Source organism: Myripristis murdjan, chromosome 1, assembly GCF_902150065.1.
Source record: "Myripristis murdjan chromosome 1, fMyrMur1.1, whole genome shotgun sequence".
Lineage (NCBI taxonomy): Eukaryota > Metazoa > Chordata > Actinopteri > Holocentriformes > Holocentridae > Myripristis > Myripristis murdjan.
In genome coordinates, this window is record NC_043980.1 from 316965 (window position 1) to 340098 (window position 23134).

General features: G+C 48.8%; 1 protein-coding gene across 7 annotated transcripts in view; it reads right to left on the reverse strand.

Annotated features, from left to right (window-relative positions):
• Nucleotides 1-1079: 1079 nt before the first annotated feature.
• LOC115364470 (CSC1-like protein 2) overlaps nucleotides 1080-23134 on the reverse strand; it is a 44527-nt gene continuing 22472 nt past the window's right edge. For 2 of the 7 annotated variants that reach the window (XM_030059068.1, XM_030059061.1), the window contains 18 exons: nucleotides 22070-22121; nucleotides 19997-20105; nucleotides 16475-16545; nucleotides 16033-16113; nucleotides 15692-15815; nucleotides 15244-15377; nucleotides 13722-13859; nucleotides 13363-13516; nucleotides 10796-10902; nucleotides 10573-10659; nucleotides 10169-10234; nucleotides 9280-9442; nucleotides 8780-8885; nucleotides 8607-8654; nucleotides 7680-7847; nucleotides 6680-6795; nucleotides 5581-5664; nucleotides 1080-1864 (listed from right to left, as the gene is read on the reverse strand). In XM_030059068.1, the coding sequence (XP_029914928.1) occupies nucleotides 1670-1864; nucleotides 5581-5664; nucleotides 6680-6795; nucleotides 7680-7847; nucleotides 8607-8654; nucleotides 8780-8885; nucleotides 9280-9442; nucleotides 10169-10234; nucleotides 10573-10659; nucleotides 10796-10902; nucleotides 13363-13516; nucleotides 13722-13859; nucleotides 15244-15377; nucleotides 15692-15815; nucleotides 16033-16113; nucleotides 16475-16545; nucleotides 19997-20105; nucleotides 22070-22121 (2003 nt within the window). In that variant the 3' untranslated portion in view covers nucleotides 1080-1669. Of the gene's footprint in view, nucleotides 1865-5580; nucleotides 5665-6679; nucleotides 6796-7679; nucleotides 7912-8110; nucleotides 8394-8606; nucleotides 8754-8779; nucleotides 8886-9279; nucleotides 9443-10168; nucleotides 10235-10572; nucleotides 10660-10795; nucleotides 10903-13362; nucleotides 13517-13721; nucleotides 13860-15243; nucleotides 15378-15691; nucleotides 15816-16032; nucleotides 16114-16474; nucleotides 16546-19996; nucleotides 20106-22069; nucleotides 22122-23134 lie in introns of those variants that run through there. The other 5 variants (XM_030059076.1, XM_030059085.1, XM_030059093.1 and 2 more) reach the window with 4 other exon arrangements.

Consider the following 23134-nt stretch of genomic DNA (forward strand, 5'->3'; position numbering starts at 1 on the left):
CCACAGGTGAGGTCGGCAGGACGCTCCTCTCAGGTGTGGACTCAGACCGAGACACACCTGGAGACCACGTGCACGCCAAACCCCACGTGTGTGTGTGTGTTTGACGTGCACGTGCACGCCAAACCCCACGTGTGTGTGTGTGTTTGACGTGCACGTGCTGAAAACAGCGAGGAAAGTGGTGAGCATCAGATCCTGCAGGCTGACCACTGAGTCAGGCTGCAGGCTGGACACACGCACACGCACACACACACACACACACACACACACACACGTCGTCCCTTGAGCGTCCTGCCGTAGACGGTGGAAGGAAAAGCGCTGCTCCTCTGATCTGCGGCTCTACAGCAGGCAGAGTCAGGCAAGGCTCCGCCCCCTGCTCTTTGTGTTTTTGTTTTTTTTGCCTCCTACCCTGACACACACACACACACACACACACACACACACACACACACACAGGAGCCCCTCGTTTCCCTCTCAGGTGAGCGTCTTCATGGTTTAAGGTAGCAGAGGTGAAATCAAAACAACACAACAGCTTGGTTATGTCAGCGTTTCGCCTCGGACCGGTCCCTTTGGACCAGAATGCAAAGCGGCGGCGGCGGCGGCTCGACTCATCTGGCGGGCGGGGGAGGGGGGGGGGGGGGTGATGCTGACATGGAGATGGGTCTACTTTCTGCTCAGAAAATTTAAAAAGTGCAGCAGATGTGATGAAAACAGCCTCGGTGACGATTCTGACAAACCAGCGCCGGCGTGAGGGGAAGAGTCCATGACCTTTGACCTTTGACCTTTGACCTCACCCACGTCTCACCACTGAAGCCGCGACCTCCGGAAACAGGGGAGGGGGGCCGTGCTCCGTCTGGCAAGCGAGGCGTCTACAACACTGAGAGCGGGCGGGCGGGTTTGCTTTGCGTTCCAGTGCAGCAGGACCGGGAGGAGCCGGGAGGAGCCGGGAGGAGCCGAGCCGAGCCGAGCCGGGCCGGGCCGGGCCGCGCCGCGCCGCGCCGCGCCGGGCCGAGCCGGGCCGAGCCGAGCCGAGCCGGGCCGAGCCAGGCCGAGCCGAGCCCAGCCAGGCCGGGCCAAGCCGGGCCGAGCCGAGCCGAGCAGAGCCGGGCCGAGCAGAGCAGAGCCGGGCCGAGCCGAGCAGAGCCGGGCCGAGCCAAAGCCTTTGTGTCTGTGTCTGTGTTTGTGAGCGGCGGCTCCCTCGGCCAGGTGCAGTCCAGGTGACCCGGCGTGGGATCAGGAGTGAAGACACGAGTGAAGATGGACAGAGACGAAACTGAAGGTGGAGCCGGGCACGACGTGGCCCCGCCCAGCGCGACGTGGCCCCGCCCAGCACGGCGTGGCCCCGCCCAGCACGGAGGACAGAGAGACGTTTGGCTTTGTGGTTATGTACAGCGTCAGTCTGCGTGTCGCACGTTTGATCCCAGGAAGCTCCCACACGTGTGCAGACCGAGCGACCTGGCGCCGGGCTGGGAGGGGGCGGGGCCAACCAGACATCACAGCGCTCTGAATCAGTCTGAGGCTCCAGAGCCCGCTGAGCTCAGGTGTGTGTGTGTGTGTGTGTGTGTGTGTGAGTACCAGTTTTCCAAAGAAATGTGTGTGTGTGTTGTGTTCCTGTTTGTGTGGATGTGATGCCTCCTGCTCTCTGGCCTTTAGCCCCGCCCCCCTCCTGCAGCTACTGGTGGACCTCGTTGGCGATCAGACTGTCCTCCCCCGACTGGAAGTCGGCCTCGTTGATGCTGTTTCCTCCGTTCAGCATCTCCTCGTCCTGGGACGAGCCCCGGTCCTCCTCGCCGCTGCCGCCGCCCGGCTCGTCCGAGTTGGGATCCTGCAGGACCTGGGCGATGTACATCTGCTGCTGCTGCTGCTGCTGCACACACACACACACACACACACACACACACACACACACACACACACACACACACACACACACAGAGGAGGTCAGTTTTCTGAGAAATGTCTGAAATAGTTTAGGTAAGAAATACTCATCAGAAAAAGTTTGGATATCAAATCTTAACTGTCTTTGTGGTTTGGGGCTGAAAACGCTGCAGGACGTCTTCAGGGACGCGTTTTGCCCGGAGCGGACGGCGCCGCTGTGGCGAGCGGCAGCTGTGTTTGTTCTGTGTGCGTTTGCTTGTTTTTGTGTTTTATGTGCTTTTAAAGTCTCCCTTGACTGCTCTGCAAGTGCCTCTACCAAAATGGAGTTTCTACGCTTTCTATTACTCTTGCTTTTTGTGAACTTTGTCGGGAGTCACTTCCACTCCCAAACACCGTGAGGCGCTACTGGGACTGCACTGGAGCCATCTGGCTGTGGATAATCCTACATCCTCCAGCACGGGCCTGAGTCTTGGGAAGGTTTTCTCTGCAGGGCCAAATGTGAACTTTGGGAAGCCGCGGTGTGCGTCAGCGCCTCAGGAAGCTTCACAGCATGAATCCCATTCCTCTGCCTTCTATGACTCTGGCAAACGTACAGTCTCTCAGAAACATTTTGGGTGATTTTAATAGCTGCAATCTCAGGAAATCGTTTAATTATTTTTATCAATATGTCAGCTGCCACACTCGCCATGATAGAGCCCCTGATCTATGCTATGGCCCCATTAAAGGGGCATAAACGTCTGTTGTGGGTCCTGTGCCGGGTTCCTCAGACCACAACACGGTCCAGCTCTTACCTGCCTTTAGATCTGTGCTGAAAAGGGGAAGGTGTGTGTGAAGAAAGTCAAAGTCAGGACAAAAGACAGTTCTCTTGCCCTACAGGGGTGCTTTGGGTGCTTTGACTGCACTGACTGGACCACGTTCCAGGAGCATTCTGCTGATTTGGATGAACTGACTGATGTGTTGTGGAGTTTCATCTCCTTTTGCAAAGTGATTCCCTCTAGAGACATCAAGATGTTCCCCAACAACAAACCTTGGCTCTCCAAGGATTTAGGGGATCTGATTCATAAGAGAAAAAATGCTTTTAAAGGGTGTTATTCTTGCTGAGAGGGAACTGAAAAAGGAAGTGAGGTCAGAAATACTTAAGGCCAAATTAAGGTATAAGGATAAGATTGAAGCTGATCTTAGCAGCAAGAACCTCAAGGAGGCCTGGTCTGGAATGAAAGGAATGATCATGACAGGAATGCAAACAAAGAGTAAGTGCACAATTTCTTTGGATGGTTTTCACTCAGATAAACATCTGGCTGATGGTCTTAATAATTTTTATCTTTGTTTTGAGAATCAGGACTTTAATGCTAAATTGGAGGTTCTAAAGGAAAAGACCACTGCTCTTCCATCCCTCTCCATTGATGTTAAAGAGGTGGCTAACCAGCTGAGGCACACTAGGGCCAAGAGCCCTGGACATGACATATTTGCGGTAAGGTCATAAAACTATGTGCAGATCAGCCAAGTGGGATTTTTCATCATATTTTCCTGCAATCTTTAATCTTTAATCTGTTCCCAAGATTTGGAATCATGCGGTGATAGAACAGCTCTTGAACACTTTGACCTTCTCTTGTAATGAAGTCTTCTGAAAGGATCATTAAGAGGGAGGTCTTATCCCAGGTTGAACGCCACCTCCACCCATTTCAGTTTGCGTAGAGGTGGGGAGAGGTGTGGAGGATGCTGTGGTTACTCTTTGGCATTTGTTGTTCAAACACCTGGACACGGCCATTCTTAGCCTTTTGGAGGGTGATGAGACGGGACATGGGCAGGTTGTGGATGATTTTGTAGCCCGGTGCGACAAATCTTTCCTTCAATTAAACGTAGCCAAAACTAAAGATGTAGCTATTGATTTTAGGAAATCTCCACCTAGCCCTCTACCTATTTTTATCAAGGCAGCTGCCATTGAGATGGTGGACAACTATAAATATTTGGGTGTGGTTCTTGACCAAAAATGATGATTCAAGCCTCACATCGACGCCACCTCTAAAAAGGTCCATTAGAGATTATTCTTTCTAAGAAAGATGAGATGTTTTAATGTTTGTACCAACATGTTGTCTCTTTTTTACAGAAGTGTAATTGAATCTGTTTCATCCTTTTGTATTATTGCTTGGTTCGAGAACTTGAATCTGGCCAACAAGAACCGTCTGGGCAGATTGGTGAAAGCTGCTGGCAATGTTTCTGGGCGCCAACATGAGGGCCTTTAATATCTTTAATATCTATAATAAACAGGTCCTGCGGAAGGCTCCCTCTGTACTGGACTGTCTGAACCACCCACCCCAGAGTGAGTTATTGAGAAGGCCTGTGGCCTTCGGGCCGTCGTCTCTGGGCCCCGACTGGGAGGACAAAAACACTCTAAGGGTCATTTGTCTTTGAGCCACTGAGGAGACCCTGTTGGTCTATTTGAGGCCTTTAGCTGGTGTGCACCTGCACCTTTTAATTTTGTGGATCTCTCATTTGGTATGAGCTCTTGGTTTTCAATCCTGCTTTATTATGATCTATATTGCTAAGCTGCTTTATGTCATATTTGTTCATTTATTGTGTCAGTTGTCATGTGTATGTTTGTTGCTCTGGCTGCAAAACCAATTTCCCTGAGGGGACAATAAAAGGAGTTGAATTGAATTGAACTGTGAGTGAAATTTCTCTTTCTACATGCACACATTCTTCTGAGACTATTCCCTTTTAGCAGCTGCTCCATCACTAAAAAGCCTGATATCCAACCTGAATAGTGCAAAGTGAAGCTGCATTTACATTCCAGTGTTGAAGAGTATCTGTTTCAGTGAGGCAGATTCTGTTCTGAAACACTGTCAGGACTCAATTAATCCCTCGTTAATGAAGCTCAGACAAACATGGAGGCAATATTTTTTCCATGCAATCATGATGTGTTCAAATGTAATCTTGTAAAATTTAGTTTTTGGCAAAAAATTCCAGTAAAATACGGATAAATTAGTTGATGATTTCACAGCAATATGAAACAGAGAGGGAATTATGACCCGTTTATCGTCCTTTTTCTAACCAATAGCTTATAGTGATGTGGCACTTTGCATTAAAACGCATTAAACGGGTTTTGTTTGGAAAGATAATGTTTTTGTATCATTAAAATATGCAATAAAAATGTTGATTTCTCTATAATGGAACAAAATAAGAAGAATCCTGGCCTACTTATTTTCCTCTTTTGTATATTTGCTATTGCTCTTTAATGAAAGACAAAAATATTTCTTATCCAATTACTCATTAACTAACAGGATAATAAAAGTTATTGATAACTGCAGCACTATTTTGGGTAACTGGGTAAAAATCTCTTAAGTTTCAGGGATTTCTGAAGTATAATTCCGGCAGCTGAGGCTGCTGAATTCTTAAAATGGGTGGTGTTTCCCTTTAATGCTACCTAATCAGTGCTTTCAAACTAGCTATGTTAACTCATCACAGATGATGTGACGTCATGAAAGTCGCCTGCAGGGTGAACACGAGCTCGCGATGCAAACTATCACCACCATTCAACGTCAACGAGAAGAGCAACATCTTCTGCATACAGTCGCGACCGCATCACAACCTGTTTCAGTTGTCCGGCCACAGGGGGCGGAGCCTTTTTCAAACAGTGGAGATCATTTTGGAAAACAACTCCATCTATTCTTTTATATGGAGTTTTCGATGATGTGATGAATATACCTGAGATTTATTAGTGGGAGAGGAAGAGGAGCGAGCAGGACGGCCATTTTCCACTCCGTCCACGTCGTTCTCCTTCGTATCGATCTGACAGAGACACAGAGGAGGTGAAGAAGTGGACACAAAACAGGAAGAGGCATACTGCTGTTAGAACCCCAAACAAACAAACAGTTCCTTCAGAGAGCATTACAACTTCACATATTACACAGAGCGCAGGTCACTCCAGCTCGTCTCCAAAAGTAAAAGGCATGTCCTCGTTATGCAAATAAGATTGGTGGCCTTGTTGTCTTTGTACCAGAACAGAAAAAGACTGGAGTGAGGTCTTGTCTGAAAATTCAGAAAAGTTTGCAGATGGAGCTTGAACTTGAACTTGTTTCTCTTGTCTTTAGTCTTCCCAGAGGCCAAATGACCGAAGAGAAAACTTTACAATGTTGTGACATTTTGTGCTAGAAAAAAACAAACAAAGATCTTCAGTGGATTTTTGATTAAGCTCCTTCAGTTTGGGCTGGCACAAGATAATAACAAAACTTATTTTCCCCTTGGTCTTCTAACCCGCCTCCTGCACGCTAAAACAAACTGAACAGAAGATGAGAAGCACTTCCAGATTACATCAATACAAACATATGAGCTGTAATGACAAGCTCTTTTGTAAAGGCCCAGTCGAGATCAGTGTGATCACACTCATTTCTTTTCTGAAACTGTTTGACTGATATATTCTGTTCATACATCCAACTGAGCCCAATTAGGGTTAGATTTATGCAAATTCATTAAAAATGCATAGATTTACATATTTAACAGCTTATTGAAGATTTCAAGGCTTTTTTGTCATTCTGTAAAGCATATATGCATAACAGTACTCATATATCAATAGCTCAGACAGTATCAGAGGTGTCAGTAATCAAAATGACATATGCACACAGTATCAGTGTGTATCTGTACATGTGTGTGTTCATATGTGTATACTGTATATACACATATTCTACAACCTGAAAGAAAAGCAAAACTTTTTGGTTTGAAAATAAATAAGTAATAAAATTAAAAAACAAACAAACAAACAAACAAAGAAAAAGCCGAAGCAGGAGAGCTGTATTTAAGGCGGCACCTTGTAGTTGTGTGCGCTGAGGTACTTGAAGTGTCCGAAGCAGATGTGGGACAGGCAGACCACGATGGTGACGATCAGGACCACCAGCGTGAACATGGAGGTCGGCGTCACGAACCCTGAGGACACAGCGGCCGTTAGCCTGAGGGTCAAAGGTCACAGGAGCAGCAGGAGGAGCTCTGCAGGTGTGCTGTCTCTGCAGGTGTGTTGTCTCTGCAGGTGTGCTGTCTCTGCAGGTGTGTTGTCTCTGCAGGTGTGCTGTCTCTGCAGGTGTGCTGTCTCTGCAGGTGTGCTGTCTCTGCAGGTGTGTATCTGTGTTGTCTCTGCAGGTGTGTATCTGTGTTGTCTCTGCAGGTGTGTTGTCTCTGCAGGTGTGTTGTCTCTGCAGGTGTGTTGTCTCTGCAGGTGTGTATCTGTGTTGTCTCTGCAGGTGTGTTGTCTCTGCAGGTGTGTTGTCTCTGCAGGTGTGTATCTGTGTTGTCTCTGCAGGTGTGTTGTCTCTGCAGGTGTGTATCTGTGTTGTCTCTGCAGGTGTGTTGTCTCTGCAGGTGTGTTGTCTCTGCAGGTGTGTATCTGTGTTGTCTCTGCAGGTGTGTATCTGTGTTGTCTCTGCAGGTGTGTTGTCTCTGCAGGTGTGTATCGGTGTTGTCTCTGCAGGTGTGTTGTCTCTGCAGGTGTGTTGTCTCTGCAGGTGTGCTGTCTCTGCAGGTGTGTTGTCTCTGCAGGTGTGTTGTCTCTGCAGGTGTGTACCTGTGTTGTCTCTGCAGGTGTGTTGTCTCTGCAGGTGTGTTGTTTCTGCAGGTGTGTTGTCTCTGCAGGTGTGTATCGGTGTTGTCTCTGCAGGTGTGCTGTCTCTGCAGGTGTGTTGTCTCTGCAGGTGTGTATCTGTGTTGTCTCTGCAGGTGTGTTGTCTCTGCAGGTGTGCTGTCTCTGCAGGTGTGTTGTCTCTGCAGGTGTGTATCGGTGTTGTCTCTGCAGGTGTGTTGTCTCTGCAGGTGTGTACCTGTGCGCACGGTGGAGAAGAAGAGCAGCCAGAAGAGGCAGAGGATGGGCGCGGCCACCACCTGCGTCACGGCTCCAGAGTGGATCTTCTTGTCCAGTTTGGAGGGCAGGTAGGCGTAGTACATGTTGTACCTGTCCACCAGGTGCTTCAGCAGCATGTACATCAGACCTGCAGGACAAGAGACAACACCTGTTCACACTGACCTCACACACACACACACCTGCTGTCTCACCTACAGCCTGCTGTCTCACCTGCAGTCTCATCTCACCTGCAGCTTGCTGTCTCACCTGCAGTCTCATCTCACCTGTAACATGCTGTCTCACCTCACCTGCAGCCTGCTGTCTCACCTGCAGTCTCATCTCACCTGTAACATGCTGTCTCACCTCACCTGCAGCTTGCTGTCTCACCTCACCTGCAGCTTGCTGTCTCACCTCACCTGCAGCTTGCTGTCTCACCTCACCTGCAGCTTGCTGTCTCACCTGTTGTCTCGTCTCACCTGCTCACCTGAGGCCTAAGCAAACTGACCTTTACTGTTCTACTTATAAATTTAATCTGCTTTTCTTTAAAAAAGTCGACGGTTCTAACAACTAATTTATTGATCAATGCTGAGTTTCTGAAGCAGGAAACTCCCGTTTGAACAAAACGAGCACCTTGGATACAAGCAGCTAATGCAGCAATGCATTCTGGTCTACGGAGGCCGCAGCAGTGCATTCTGGTCTACGGAGGCCGCAGCAGTGCATTCTGGTCTACGGAGGCCGCAGCAGTGCATTCTGGTCTATGGAGGCTGCAGCAGTGCATTCTGGTCTACGGAGGCCGCAGCAGTGAATTGTGGTGGTTTGAGGCTGCCCGTGTGGCACAGTGAGCTGTGCTGCAGAGCGGCCACTAGGGGGCGGAGCCACACAGGCCTCCGCAGACCACATGACTCACATGAACACATGAACCAATCAGCAGAGAGGAGGAAGTGACGAGGAAGCGCTGTTGAAACACATTTCTAAACTATTTCAGAGTTAGAGTTAGAGAACAGTATATGTGTGTGTGCGTGTGTGTGTGTGTGTGTGTGTGTGTGTGTGTGTGTGTGTGTGTGTGTGTGTGAGGCTGACCGAAGGGCACGATGATGGGACAGGTGATGCTGTAGGCCATCACCACGGTGAAGACGTTCATCATCCAGGCGTACGCCGCCCCGAACTGGAACTCATAGGCCTGGTGCTGCATTTATTACAAAAACAGCAGAAGAAGAAGAGGAGCAGCTCGTTTTCATCACAACAATTAAAGGTTAATGTCATTTACTTTAATAATGTTTCTATATGATCTATAACTATGTGTACTGTATTAAATTAAGAAGTAACTTAAAATAAAATGTAGTGAGTAAAATAAAGGACAGTATAGTAAACTGAACTGACAAAAAATAAAGTTATATAAAATAAATCAAGTAAAACAAACTAAAATGAAATAAAATGAACTCAAGTAAAATAAAATCAAGTAAAATAAAACAAGACAAAGTAAAATAAATCAAGTAAAACAAAACGAAATGAAATAAAATAAAAGTGAACTGGAATAAAGCAAAGCAAGGTTCTGTGAGGTGAGTGCGGAGGTCAGCTACCCTCTTGACGTTGCGGCGGTCGGCGGCGGAGCGGGCCAGGCACAGCCGGATCATGTACATGAGCAGGCCGGGGATCCGCAGCAGGTCCATGGCGTTCCCGATGAAGGCCGAGGCGATGACGTAGTTCACGAAGAACGCACCGTTGTCAGGCAGGAAGACGCACCTGCGGGAGGTGGCAGACAGCGTTACAGGTGCTCGTCCGCCAACACGGCCTGCGCCACGGGACGAGCAGGACACTCGGGACCCGGAGCCGGAGCCGGAGCCGAGGCCGGGGCTGGAGCCAGGCAGACCGGAGCCGGGGCCGGAGCGTCACCACACGCTTCAGTTTGTGTTCACGATGACGGGGCGACACTTAGACACAGATCCCACTTCACCCATCTCAGCTTCAGACAGATCATTTTAATTTTTAAAAAGATATGGTTTCTTTAATCCAAAATGTTTTTGCTATTTTTATTTTTCTGGCTAATGGAATTTTCTTGCAGACACAAGAAATCTGACGCTGATCCAGCATCACTGCTCTGACCTTTAAATATAGAATTTTAAGAGTTTTTAAGATTTTAAGATTTTCTGGGTTGTGTTTTTGCAAGTCTTCCTGTATTTTTTCCATTGTTTTCCATTTCTATTTTCTGAAATAATTTTCTAGTAATATTTCCCCCTAACCCTCCTGACAGAGCAGCCTCAGTGTGTCGGCAGTCAAAGGGTTAAACAGTCTCAAGTCTGAGAGGAGAAAATGTTCAGATGATCCTCACAGTTTCTGCTTCCTAACACCTTCAAGTCAATTAAACTCAGGGGCCCCTGATGGCCCCCTGGTGGCCCCCTGATGGCCCCAGACCCCACGTTGACACCCACTGAGCCAGATCCACACACAGTCCACTGACAGACGACTTACTCGAATCTGACGGTGGCGTCGGCCAGGAACTTCTTGTCGAAGAGCCAGCGGAAGAACACGTCCAGGCTGCAGAGAGGAGAGAGGAGCTCGGTCAGACCACAGCTCCACCTGCTGGTGGCAGCTGTTAGTCACACCCTGATCTCTGAACCTGAATCTCCAGGCTCCGCCCACCAAGTCACAGAGAGACAGAACATACAGACTGAATTCTGACAGGTGAGCCTGCAGGTGGCGCTAGAGGGAAGCTCTCCAGGCTTTTACATCCTCCAGGCAACATGAGCAATGTCACCAAATGTCCCCTGCCCCAACCCCCCCCCACCCCCCCCGCCCCCCCGCCCCGCCTCCCGGACATGCAGTACAGCAACACGAGCCGAGAGGAGGCGTGGCCTGGGCCCAGGTGTGTTTACCTGCTGAGGCCGAGCGACGGCAGCAGCAGAACCATGAAGATCAGGAAGGTGTAGCACTTGTGCATCGTCGTCCTGTTCTCCCCTGACCTGAAACACAAGGTCACAGCGAGGTCACAGCAAGGTCACAGCGAGGTCACAGCAAGGTCACAGTGAGGTCACAGCGAGGTCGCAGCGAGGTCAACAACAGAGAACTGTGCAGACAGGAAGTGATGTCACAGCGTACCTGGTCCAGTGAGCTTCGAAGAAGGCGGAGTAGTAGACGATGGTGGGCAGCAGGGCAGAGAACGCCCAGAGCAGCAGGGTGGGGAAGAACTGAGTGACGATCGGGTTCTGCAGGGAGAGAACACACATCACTGACAGAACCGGACTGAACTGGACCCAACTGGACTGGACTGGACTGTACTGGACCTGACAGAATGGAACTGAACCAGATCCTATCTTGACTTAACATGACTGAACTGGACTGAACTGGACTTAACTGGACTGAACTAGACTGAACTGGACTGAACTGGACTGGACTAGACTGAACTGGACTGAACTGAACTGGACTGAACTGGACTGAACTGAACTGGACTGAACTGGACTAAACTGGACTGGACTGGACTGAACTGGACTGAACTGAACTGAACTGAACTAGACTGAACTGAACTGGACTGGACTGGACTGAACTGGATTGAACTGAACTAGACTGAACTGGACTGAACTGAACTGAACTGGACTGAACTGAACTAGACTAAACTCGACTGGACTCAACTGAACTAGACTGAACTGAACTGAACTGAACTGGACTGAACTGAACTAGACTAAACTCGACTGGACTGAACTGAACTGAACTGGACTGGACTGAACTGAACTGGACTGAACCTGACAGAATGGAACTGAACCAGATCCTATCTTGACTTAACATGACTGAACTGGACTGAACTGAACTGGACTGGACTGGACTGGACTGGACTGGACTGGACTGGACTGAACTGAACTGGACTGGACTGGACTGGACTGAACTGGACTGGACTCAACTGAACTAGACTGAACTGGACTGGACTGGACTGAACTGGATTGAACTGAACTAGACTTAACTGGACTGAACTGAACTGAACTGGACTGAACTGAACTAGACTAAACTCGACTGGACTCAACTGAACTAGACTGAACTGGACTGGACTGGACTGAACTGAACTGGACTGGACTGGACTGGACTGACCTGAACTGGACTGAACTGAACTGGTCTAGACTGGACTGGACTGGACTGGACTGAACTGGACTGAACTGAACTAGACTGAACTGGACTGAAGTGGACTGGACTGGACTGGACTGGACTGGATTGGACTGAACTGGACTGGACTGGACTGAACTGAACTGGTCTAGACTGGACTGAACTAGACTGGACTGGACTGAACTGGACTGAAGTGGACTGGACTGAACTGGACTGGACTGAACTGCACTGGACTGGACTGGACTAAACTGGACTGAACTGAACTGGTCTAGACTGGACTGAACTAGACTGGACTGGACTGGACTGAACTGGACTGGACTGGACTGGATTGAACTGGACTGGACTGGACTGGACTGGACTGGAATGAACTGAACTGGACTGGACTGGACTGGACTGGACTGGACTGAACTGGACTGGACTGGACTGAACTAGACTGGACTGGACTAGACTGGAATGAACTGAACTAGACTGGACTGGACTGGATTGAACTGGACTGGACTGGACTGGACTGGACTGGACTGGATTGAACTGGACTGGACTGGACTGGATTGAACTGAACTGAACTGGACTGGACTGGATTGGATTGGACTGGATTGAACTGGACTGAACTGGACTGAACTGGATTGAACTGGACTGGACTGGACTGGACTGATCTGGACTGGACTGGACTGGACTGAACTGAACTGGACTGGACTGGACTGGACTGCATTGAACTGAACTAGAATGAACTGAACTGGACTGGACTGGATTGAACTGAACTGAACTGAACTGAACTGAACTGGACTGGACTGGACTGGATTGAACTGAACTGAACTGAACTCAACTGGACTGGACTGGATTGAACTGAACTGGACTGGACTGGACTGGACTGGACTGAACTGGACTGGATTGAACTGAACTGGACTGGACTGGACTGGACTGGACTGGACAGGACTGGACTGGACTGAACTGGACTGGATTGAACTGAACTGGACTGGACTGGACTAGACTGGACTGGACTGAACTGAACTGGACTGGATTGAACTGAACTGGACTGGACTGGACTGGACTGGACTGGACTGGATTGGATTGAACTGAACTGGACTGGACTGGACTGGACTGGACTGGACTGGACTGGATTGAACTGAACTGGACTGGACTGGACTGGACTGGACTGGACTGAACTGAACTGAACTGAACTGGACTGGACTGGACTGGACTGGAGTGAACTGAAGTGATCTGAACTGGTCAGGACTGGACTGGACTGGACTGAAGTGAACTGAAGTGAACTGAACTGGACTGGACTGGACTGGACTGGACTGAAGTGAACTGAAGTGGTCTGGACTGGACTGGACTGGACTGAAGTGAACTGAAGTGGTCTGGACTGGACTGGACTGAAGTGAAGTGAAGTGAACTGAACTGGACTGGACTGGACTGAACTGGAATGGACTGAACTGGACTGGACTGGATTGAACTGGACTGGACTGGACTGGACTGGACTGGACTGAACTGAACTGAACTGGACTGGACTGGACTGGACTGGACTGAACTGGACTGGACTGGACTGGTCTGGACTGGACTGGGTGTCTGCTCACATTGAGGTACTCCACCGGCTTGGTGACGTTGAACTTGTCCATGGTGGAGATGATGATGGCGGGCGTGGTGAGGAAGAAGAGCAGGATGAAGAGGATGCAGTTGATGATGAGGCAGCGGATCCACCAGGAGATCCCGCCCAGAGACAGGTTCTCCCTGCAGGAGGGTCGTTCCATTCATTCATTCATTCATTCATTCATTCATAAAGAGCAGACAGGAAGCAGCGTGAGCTCTCCAGGAAGAGATCACTACACCTGATTTGCAATCAATCAATACGACATGGATAAAAACTGAAAACAGCAAGTGTGTGTGTGTGTGTGTGTGTGTGTGTGTGTGTGTGTGTGTGTGTGTGTGTGTGTACCAGCGGACGTTCTGGGGGTCCGGGGCGTACGACACACTCCAGTTGTAGACGTGCAGACTCTCGCTGAACTGGGACGAGCGCGGCTCCTGCCGGCAGCGGCAGCCCTGCACCTGGCAGGCATTGAAGTCCTTCAGGATGCTGAGACACACACACACACACACACACACACACACATACACAGCTGTTAGTGCTGGGGTCTACAGTAGAGTGCAGGGCTGTGTATTTGTGTGTGAACCTGATCGCCATGTGGCATTTACCACCTGGAACAGCCTACGTGTTGCATTCAGTGTTGTCATGTAAACTCCAGCACTGTGCAGTTGTCCAGAACAGACAGCAGGTCCATCATTTTTATTTATTTCACACTGGAGTTTCACTAAAACAACGCTGACGTGACCGAACTCCACCCGAACCCCAACATCATTTCTTAATATCTGTATGAATCCGGCCTGCCTCAGTGTGGACACCCAGTCCGGGTCCTGCCGGGTCCCGCCGGGCCGGGTCCTGCCGGGTCCCGCCGGGCCGGGCTGGGTGTCCACACTGAGCACACACAGGCCCGGCAGGCCTCCAGCCCACAGCGGGCGCTCTGTCCCTGACCTCTGGAGCCTCATTTCTGCTGGGCGGTGGATCTGGAACCCTAACCCTACCGGTGGCAGGAGATGTGCAGCGAGCCGCGGCGTGCAGTTTGTAGTTGAAACACGTGGTTAAGGTTCGGGTTGGGTCGGGTCGGGGGGGTTGAGGTTAGAGGAGCTTTGTTGCCATGGTGACAATAATTAACACCTGTAAACTCCACCTCCTCCCAGTGTGGGTTTAGTCGCCTGTCCTTCCCTCACACCACACTGCTGTTATCGACACCACCACTAGAGGGCGCTGTAAATTAAAACGTTACTGCAGGTGGCCTTTGGTCCATTTAAAAGAAAATACATAATTCACAATCTAGTCCACTGTTTCTAGTGAAGAGGTGCAGGCTGGAGCCAAACCTTATTTTGTACAAAGAAACTATGGTGTTTAAAAACAAAGTTTTCAAACATTCTATACGTGTACTGAAAACAAGCTGAAGAAAAACATTTGTACATAATAGTAATCTCAGATAGTAAGAGTATCTCAGATTATTTCAGATAGTAACAGTATCTCAGATTATTTCAGCGGTTCCCAAACGAGTCCTGCAGGTTTGTGTCCCAGCTCTGCTCTGGCACACCTGATGCACCTTCATGCATGCTGTGTTCAGGTAGACCTGTTTCAGCCAATCAGCATGAAGCCCTGACATGGACCAGGTGTGAGCGAGCAGAGCAGGAACAGACACCTGCGGGGCGGGACGGGGCGGGACGGGACGGGACGGGACGGGACGGGACGGGACGGGACGGGGCGGGGGCCTGACCACCGGCCTGGGAAACGCTCACATCCCACTGCTGGATTTTTTACCTTGTTGGAAGAAAACAACCAAAAAAAACACCTCCAGTGTGTGTGTGTGTGTGTGTGTGTGTGTGTGTGTGTGTGTGTGTGTGTGTGTGTGTGCAGGGCTCACATGGCGGTCATGGCCTCGTTCTGGAACGTGACGAAGGCCATGCCCAGCGGCTTGGTGTTGACCTTCTCCTTCTCCTTCCTGTACTCCTCCTTCAGCTTGGCCTCTCTCTTGGTGTAGAAGCTGACGGCCTCCTCCTGCACACACACACACACACACACACACACACACACACACACACACATGCACGCACGCACGCACGCACGCACACACACACACACACACAGGAAGTCAGTTTTCTGAGACATTTTACATGTGTAGTTTAGACGCTATGACATGAAAACAGAAAATTAATCAAATGTCATTATTATTATTGTTATTGTTATTATCATCATTATCACAACAGCATGGCAGTAAACGTGTTGTGTTTAATGAGTCAAAGCCTCTGTGTCCCATGATGCCCTGCTGTGTGGGAGCAGAGGGTCGGGCGGCGGCGGCGGCGGCGGCTCACCTCCTCACAGCCGGTGATGGCACAGCAGCACAGGTGACCACAGGGTTTGGGGTTGATCATGGTGGGCATGTGCTCCTTCGCCATCAGATCAGTGAAGAACTTCTTACTGCGCTCAGTCTTCTTCCTGTGGAGCACACACACACACACACACACACACACACACACGCACACACACACACACACACACACACACGAAGACATTCCATTGACTACATTCACTCGCCTGACCGTCACCTTAATCTAATCCAAGTCATAAAGTCAAACCAACACAGCTGTTGTTTCTGCTGCTAATCAATCAACCAATCAGTCCATCAGTCTGTGAGTGATGATTGATCAGGTACCTCTCTGCGTTCAGAGACATCAGTTTGGCCACGTTGTAACAGATACGAGCCTCCAGCACGGTGCAGTTCTCATACGCCTGTCTGTACACACACACACACACACACACACACACACACACACACACACACGTTCATTTCCAATATTCATTTGCAGAAAATATGAAAACTGCAGAGTCAGAATTTGCACAAACTTTCCTTTGAATCTGAAGATCAATAACTTTAAATTAGGAAAATGCACAAAAACAAGAAAATTACCAAAAAAAAAAAATCAGCCTTTTTCAAATCATGATGCAAAAACAACAACAACAACAACAACAACAACAACAACAACAACAACAATAACGGTGAAGACGGGAACATGTTTTTTTAACCAGAACAAGTTCCTTCACAAACAGAAGCAGAGCAGTGGAACCCTGCAGGAGAACGTGTGACAGGAACTCACTCAAAGTGCTGCTTGATGTGGTTCTCCTCGGCGTACTTGGAGATGCCGTTGATGAATAAAGTGCGTTTGACCTGCAGGAGGAGAACCGACAGAACCCGGTTAGAGTCGCCTTGATGTTCCACTAAACTCAGACGTTCTTTTTTAGGGAACCCTAAGCCTAACCGTCTCAGTGAGTTCAATCACATGAATGTTGTCAACAGCCAATAGGAGCGCTCCGTCCGGCACAAACAGGAAGCAACGAGCCTGATGGAACGTCAACATGGAGGGAACCTCCAAGGAGCAAGAACCTGAACGTTCTCGGTTCTCTGTTGTTCCACCAGGAGCATGATGGGAAATCATCTCAGAAGAGCCTCAGACTTGTTTACCTGGCGTCAGCTAGCGAGCTAGCTAGCCTCATCAAATCTGTTGTTACTCTGAGCTTCCTGTCTCCATGTGGGCGGAGCACAAGACAAGATGGCGGCAGAGACGTTTCCTGTTTCCTGTCAGTCGGCGGGAAACTGCTTCACCATTTAATCTGTTTAAAATCTAAACCTGCTGCTTCCTGCTCATGTTCCCAAGGCTAACGCTAACCTGCTAATAATGACGTCAACAAACTTTAACAAGTTTATCAGAACGTTCTGCAGGGAACATCAAAAGACTGCAGAACGTTAGGAAACATCATGAAGCAAAAACAGAACAGAGACAGAACAAAAAGAACAGAGACAGAACAGAGACAGAACAAAAAGAACAGACAGAACAGAGACAGAACAGAGAGAACAGAGACAGAACAAAAAGAACAGACAGAACAGAGACAGAACAGAGAGAACAGAGACAGAACAAAAAGAACAGACAGAACAGAGACAGAACAGAGAGAACAGAGACAGAACAAAAAGAACAGACAGAACAGAGACAGAACAGAGACAGAACAAAAAGAACAGACAGAACAGAGACAGAACAAAAAGAACAGACAGAACAGAGACAGAACAGAGAGAACAGAGACAGAACGGAGAGAACAGAGACAGAACAGAGACAGAACAGAGACAGAACGGAGAGAACAGAGACAGAACAGAGACAGAACAGAGACAGAACAGACAGAACAGAGACAGAACAGAGAGAACAGAGACAGAACAGAGAGAACAGAGACAGAACAGACAGAACAGAGAGAACAGAGACAGAACAGACAGAACAGAGACAGAACAGACAGAACAGAGAGAACAGAGAGAACAGAGACAGAACAGAGAGAACAGAGACAGAACAGAGAGAACAGAGACAGAACAGACAGAACAGAGAGAACAGAGAGAACAGAGACAGAACGGAGAGAACAGAGACAGAACAGAGAGAACAGAGACAGAACAGAGACAGAACAGAGAGAACAGAGACAGAACGGAGAGAACAGAGACAGAACAGAGAGAACAGACAGAACAGAGAGAACAGAGAGAACAGAGAGAACAGAGACAGAACAGACAGAACAGAGACAGAACAGACAGAACAGAGACAGAACAGAGAGAACAGAGACAGAACAGAGACAGAACAGACAGAACAGAGACAGAACAGAGAGAACAGAGACAGAACAGAGACAGAACAGAGAGAACAGAGACAGAACAGAGACAGAACAGAGACAGAACAGACAGAACAGAGACAGAACGGAGAGAACAGAGACAGAACAGAGACAGAACAGAGACAGAACAGAGACAGAACAGAGACAGAACAGAGACAGAACAGACAGAACAGAGACAGAACAGAGACAGAACAGAGACAGAACAGACAGAACAGAGAGAACAGAGACAGAACAGAGACAGAACAGAGACAGAACAGAGACAGAACAGAGACAGAACAGACAGAACAGAGAGAACAGAGACAGAACAGAGACAGAACAGAGAGAACAGAGAGAACAGAGACAGAACAGAGAGAACAGAGAGAACAGAGAGAACAGAGACAGAACAGAGAGAACAGAGACAGAACAGAGAGAACAGAGACAGAACGGAGAGAACAGAGACAGAACAGAGACAGAACAGACAGAACAGAGAGAACAGAGACAGAACAGAGAGAACAGAGAGAACAGAGAGAACAGAGAGAACAGAGAGAACAGAGAACAGAGACAGAACAGAGAGAACAGAGAGAACAGAGAGAACAGACAGAACAGAGAGAACAGAGACAGAACAAAAAGAACAGACAGAACAGAGACAGAACAGAGACAGAACAAAAAGAACAGACAGAACAGAGACAGAACAAAAAGAACAGACAGAACAGAGACAGAACAGAGAGAACAGAGACAGAACGGAGAGAACAGAGACAGAACAGAGAGAACAGAGACAGAACGGAGAGAACAGAGACAGAACAGAGACAGAACAGAGACAGAACAGACAGAACAGAGACAGAACAGAGAGAACAGAGACAGAACAGAGAGAACAGAGACAGAACAGACAGAACAGAGAGAACAGAGACAGAACAGACAGAACAGAGACAGAACAGACAGAACAGAGAGAACAGAGACAGAACGGAGAGAACAGAGACAGAACAGAGAGAACAGAGACAGAACAGAGACAGAACAGAGAGAACAGAGACAGAACGGAGAGAACAGAGACAGAACAGAGAGAACAGACAGAACAGAGAGAACAGAGACAGAACAGAGACAGAACAGAGAGAACAGAGACAGAACAGAGAGAACAGAGAGAACAGAGACAGAACAGAGAGAACAGAGACAGAACAGAGACAGAACAGAGAGAACAGACAGAACAGAGACAGAACAGAGACAGAACAGAGAGAACAGACAGAACAGAGACAGAACAGAGACAGAACAGAGAGAACAGAGACAGAACATAGAGAACAGAGACAGAACGGAGAGAACAGAGACAGAACAGAGAGAACAGAGACAGAACAGAGACAGAACAGAGAGAACAGAGACAGAACAGAGAGAACAGAGAGAACAGAGACAGAACAGAGACAGAACAGAGAGAACAGAGACAGAACAGAGACAGAACAGAGAGAACAGAGACAGAACAGAGAGAACAGAGAGAACAGAGACAGAACAGAGAGAACAGAGAGAACAGAGACAGAACAGAGAGAACAGAGACAGAACAGAGACAGAACAGAGACAGAACAGAGAGAACAGAGACAGAACAGAGACAGAACAGAGACAGAACAGAGAGAACAGAGAGAACAGAGACAGAACAGAGAGAACAGAGAGAACAGAGACAGAACAGACAGAACAGAGACAGAACAGAGAGAACAGAGACAGAACAGACAGAACAGAGACAGAACAGACAGAACAGAGAGAACAGAGACAGAACAGACAGAACAGAGAGAACATAGACAGGATGGGACAGGATGGGACAGGTGTGTAGAGGTTTTTGGGGACAGGTGTGTAGGGGTTTTTGGGGACAGGTGTGTAGAGGTTTTTGGGGACAGGTGTGTAGAGGTTGTTGGGGACAGGTGTGTAGAGGTTTGTGGGGACAGGTGTGTAGAGGTTTTTGGGGACAGGTGTGTAGGGGTTTTTGGGGACAGGTGTGTAGAGGTTTTTGGGGGCGGGGCTGCAGGTCCTACCAGGTCGTCCTCCTTGTAGTGCATCTTGGACGTGTGTCTCCTCATGCTGTAGACGGTCAGCAGCAGGTACATGAAGGCGAAGGAGGTGTGGAGCCACAGCAGGTTGGTCCTGACCAACAGAACAAGAACAACAGATCAACCTTCCAGAACCTTCCAGAACCTTCCTGAACCTTCCTGAACCTTCCTGAACGTTCCCCTGCAGCAGCCTTGCAGGCGGAGCCAGGGAGGCCCCAGAGCATTCCACACCAAAACCTGAGCCAGTGCCACTCCTCCACCTCTGACAGCACACACACCGCCTGGGGTTAGGGTGTCTGGGGTTAGGGTGCCTGGGGTTAGGGTGCCTGGGGTTAGGGTGCCTGGGGTTAGGGTGCCTGGGGTTAGTGTGCCTGGGGTTAGGGTGTCTGGGGTTAGGGTTAGGGTGCCTGGGGTTAGTGTGCCTGGGGTTAGGGTGCCTGGGGTTAGGGTGTCTGGGGTTAGGGTTAGGGTGCCTGGGGTTGGGGTTAGGATGCCTGGGGTTAGTGTGCCTGGGGTTAGGGTGCCTGGGGTTAGGGTTAGGGTGTCTGGGGTTAGGGTGCCTGGGGTTAGGGTGCCTGGAGTTAGGGTGTCTGGGGTTAGGGTGCCTGGGGTTAGGGTGCCTGGGGTTAGTGTGCCTGGGGTTAGGGTGTCTGGGGTTAGGGTTAGGGTGCCTGGGGTTAGTGTGCCTGGGGTTAGGGTGCCTGGGGTTAGGGTGTCTGGGGTTAGGGTTAGGGTGCCTGGGGTTGGGGTTAGGATGCCTGGGGTTAGTGTGCCTGGGGTTAGGGTGCCTGGGGTTAGGGTTAGGGTGTCTGGGGTTAGTGTGCCTGGGGTTAGGGTGTCTGGGGTTAGGGTTAGGGTGTCTGGGGTTAGGGTTAGGGTGCCTGGGGTTAGGGTGCCTGGGGTTAGGGTGTCTGGGGTTAGGGTTAGGGTGCCTGGGGTTAGGGTGCCTGGGGTTAGTGTGCCTGGGGTTAGGGTTAGGGTGCCTGGGGTTAGTGTGCCTGGGGTTAGGGGTTAGGGTGCCTAAAGTTAGGGTGCCTGGGGTTAGTGTGCCTGGGGTTAGGGTTAGGGTGCCTGGGGTTAGGGTGCCTGGGGTTAGTGTGCCTGGGGTTAGGGTTAGGGTGCCTGGGGTTAGGGTTAGGGGTTAGGGGTTAGGGTTAAGGTGCCTGGGGTTAGGGGTTAGGGGTTAGGGCGCCTAAGGTTAGGGGTTAAGGTGCCTGCAAACAAGAAATCTGCCATGGCTCAAGTATCACTGATCTGACCATTAAATATTGAATCTAAATAATTACAGCTTTTTTAATTACAGTTTGTTTGTTTTTTACAATGTTAAATCATTATTTCTTGCTAATTTCAGGGTTTTTCCAAATTTTCTGGATTTTTTTTTTTAATAAATTTAATTCTTACATTTTTTCTTTCATGTTTTGAAAAGAAATCCAGTGATCTGAGTCAGCTTTCAAAGGGTTAAATGATTCAAATGCAATACATCAACACTACGTAAATAGTAAGAAATATAAATAAATAAATGCATTAAAATAATAATATTGACATTAAAAATGTAAAAATAATCATGACAATAAAAACAGACAATACTAATGGCATCACATCACATACTATATGTATGTATTTTCTGTACATTTTGATGCAACCAGTGTCCTGAAATTTAATCTAACTGTAATATAACTATAATTTTTTTTAAATTTTAAATTACATTTGATTTTACTTTAGGACAAACATTGGTATAGTGATATAAAAATCAAACAAAAGTCAAATAAAGTCAAACAAAAATATTGTGCTGTGTAACAGAGTGGCGAAGCTAACGTGACATGTTTTTAAAAGAGCCTTCACAGGACGTCCTGCCACACGATGAGAAGACAGGACCACACACTGAGCACCTGGGCCTCTTTTACTCAAAGTGGGGTCCGGGGCCCCCAGGAGCCCCTGAGGATCTTCCAGGGGGTCCTCAGCACCATGAAGAACAGTTTAAATGCTTGTGAAAAACAGGGTTGATGTCACAGGGTTTCCTGTGACATCACACGGCGGCGGCAGCGCTGTCTCACTCACCCGGACTTCAGGTTGGCTATCGTGGTCCGTCCGAAGCTGTAGGCGTTGTTTTCTGCAAACCAGAGCACAGACCTGAGTCAGGAACCTGGCCTGCACAGAGCGGACCAGCAGACCAGCACACATCCAACACGTCCAACATGTCCAACATGTCTTACATGTCCAACACGTCCAACTCATCCAACTCATCCAACATGTCCTACATGTTAAACACATCCAACACGTTAAACACATCCAACACGTTAAACACGTCCAACATGTCCAACATGTCCTACATGTCCTACATGTTAAACACATCCAACACGTTAAACACGTTAAACACGTCCAACATGTCCTACATGTCCTACATGTCCTGCTCCACACTCATTAACTAGTAACTAGTAGCTCCTTCCATGATAACTGATCAGTTAGTCAGCTAACAGAAAACTGATGAAAGATGATTTCAATCAGTTTCCTGTTTTATTAGTTTCTCCAGGACAAACACCAAAGCAGCTTCACTAGACGCTCTGACTGTTTCCTGCGTTTATATCTAATAACTTTATTAAATTCATATTTTGAGGGTTTTTGTGCACTAAATGAGTCACCAGGTGATCTAAAGCTCTAAGACACAGCACGACCGGCCGGTTCAAACCGGAGGCAGCTGGCTCGCCATCGCAGCTTCAGGCCGGCTGGGGGTTTCTGACAGGGGGAACACGGCTACAGGCCGACACCAAACACTCCACCACGGCTGATCTACACACACACACACACACGCCTGAGCCTGTCCGAGCCGCCGTACCTTCTTTAGAGGGCGGTCCTGACGCTCCGTGGTTTAGGAATCCATCTTTATCCATAATTCTGACTAAAATAACACAAAGTGCAGGTGCTGTGTGAAACCTGACCTGAGGGTTAGGCTTAGTTCTGCTGTTGTCATGGTGTTAATGCACACTGAGGCTTCCTGCTGCCGTCACGCTACACGCTACACGCTACACGCTACATGCTACACGCTACATGCTACACGCTACATGCTACACGCTACACAACCGTCTCCTGTGAGATACCTGAGGTGTAAACAACACACCTGGAGAA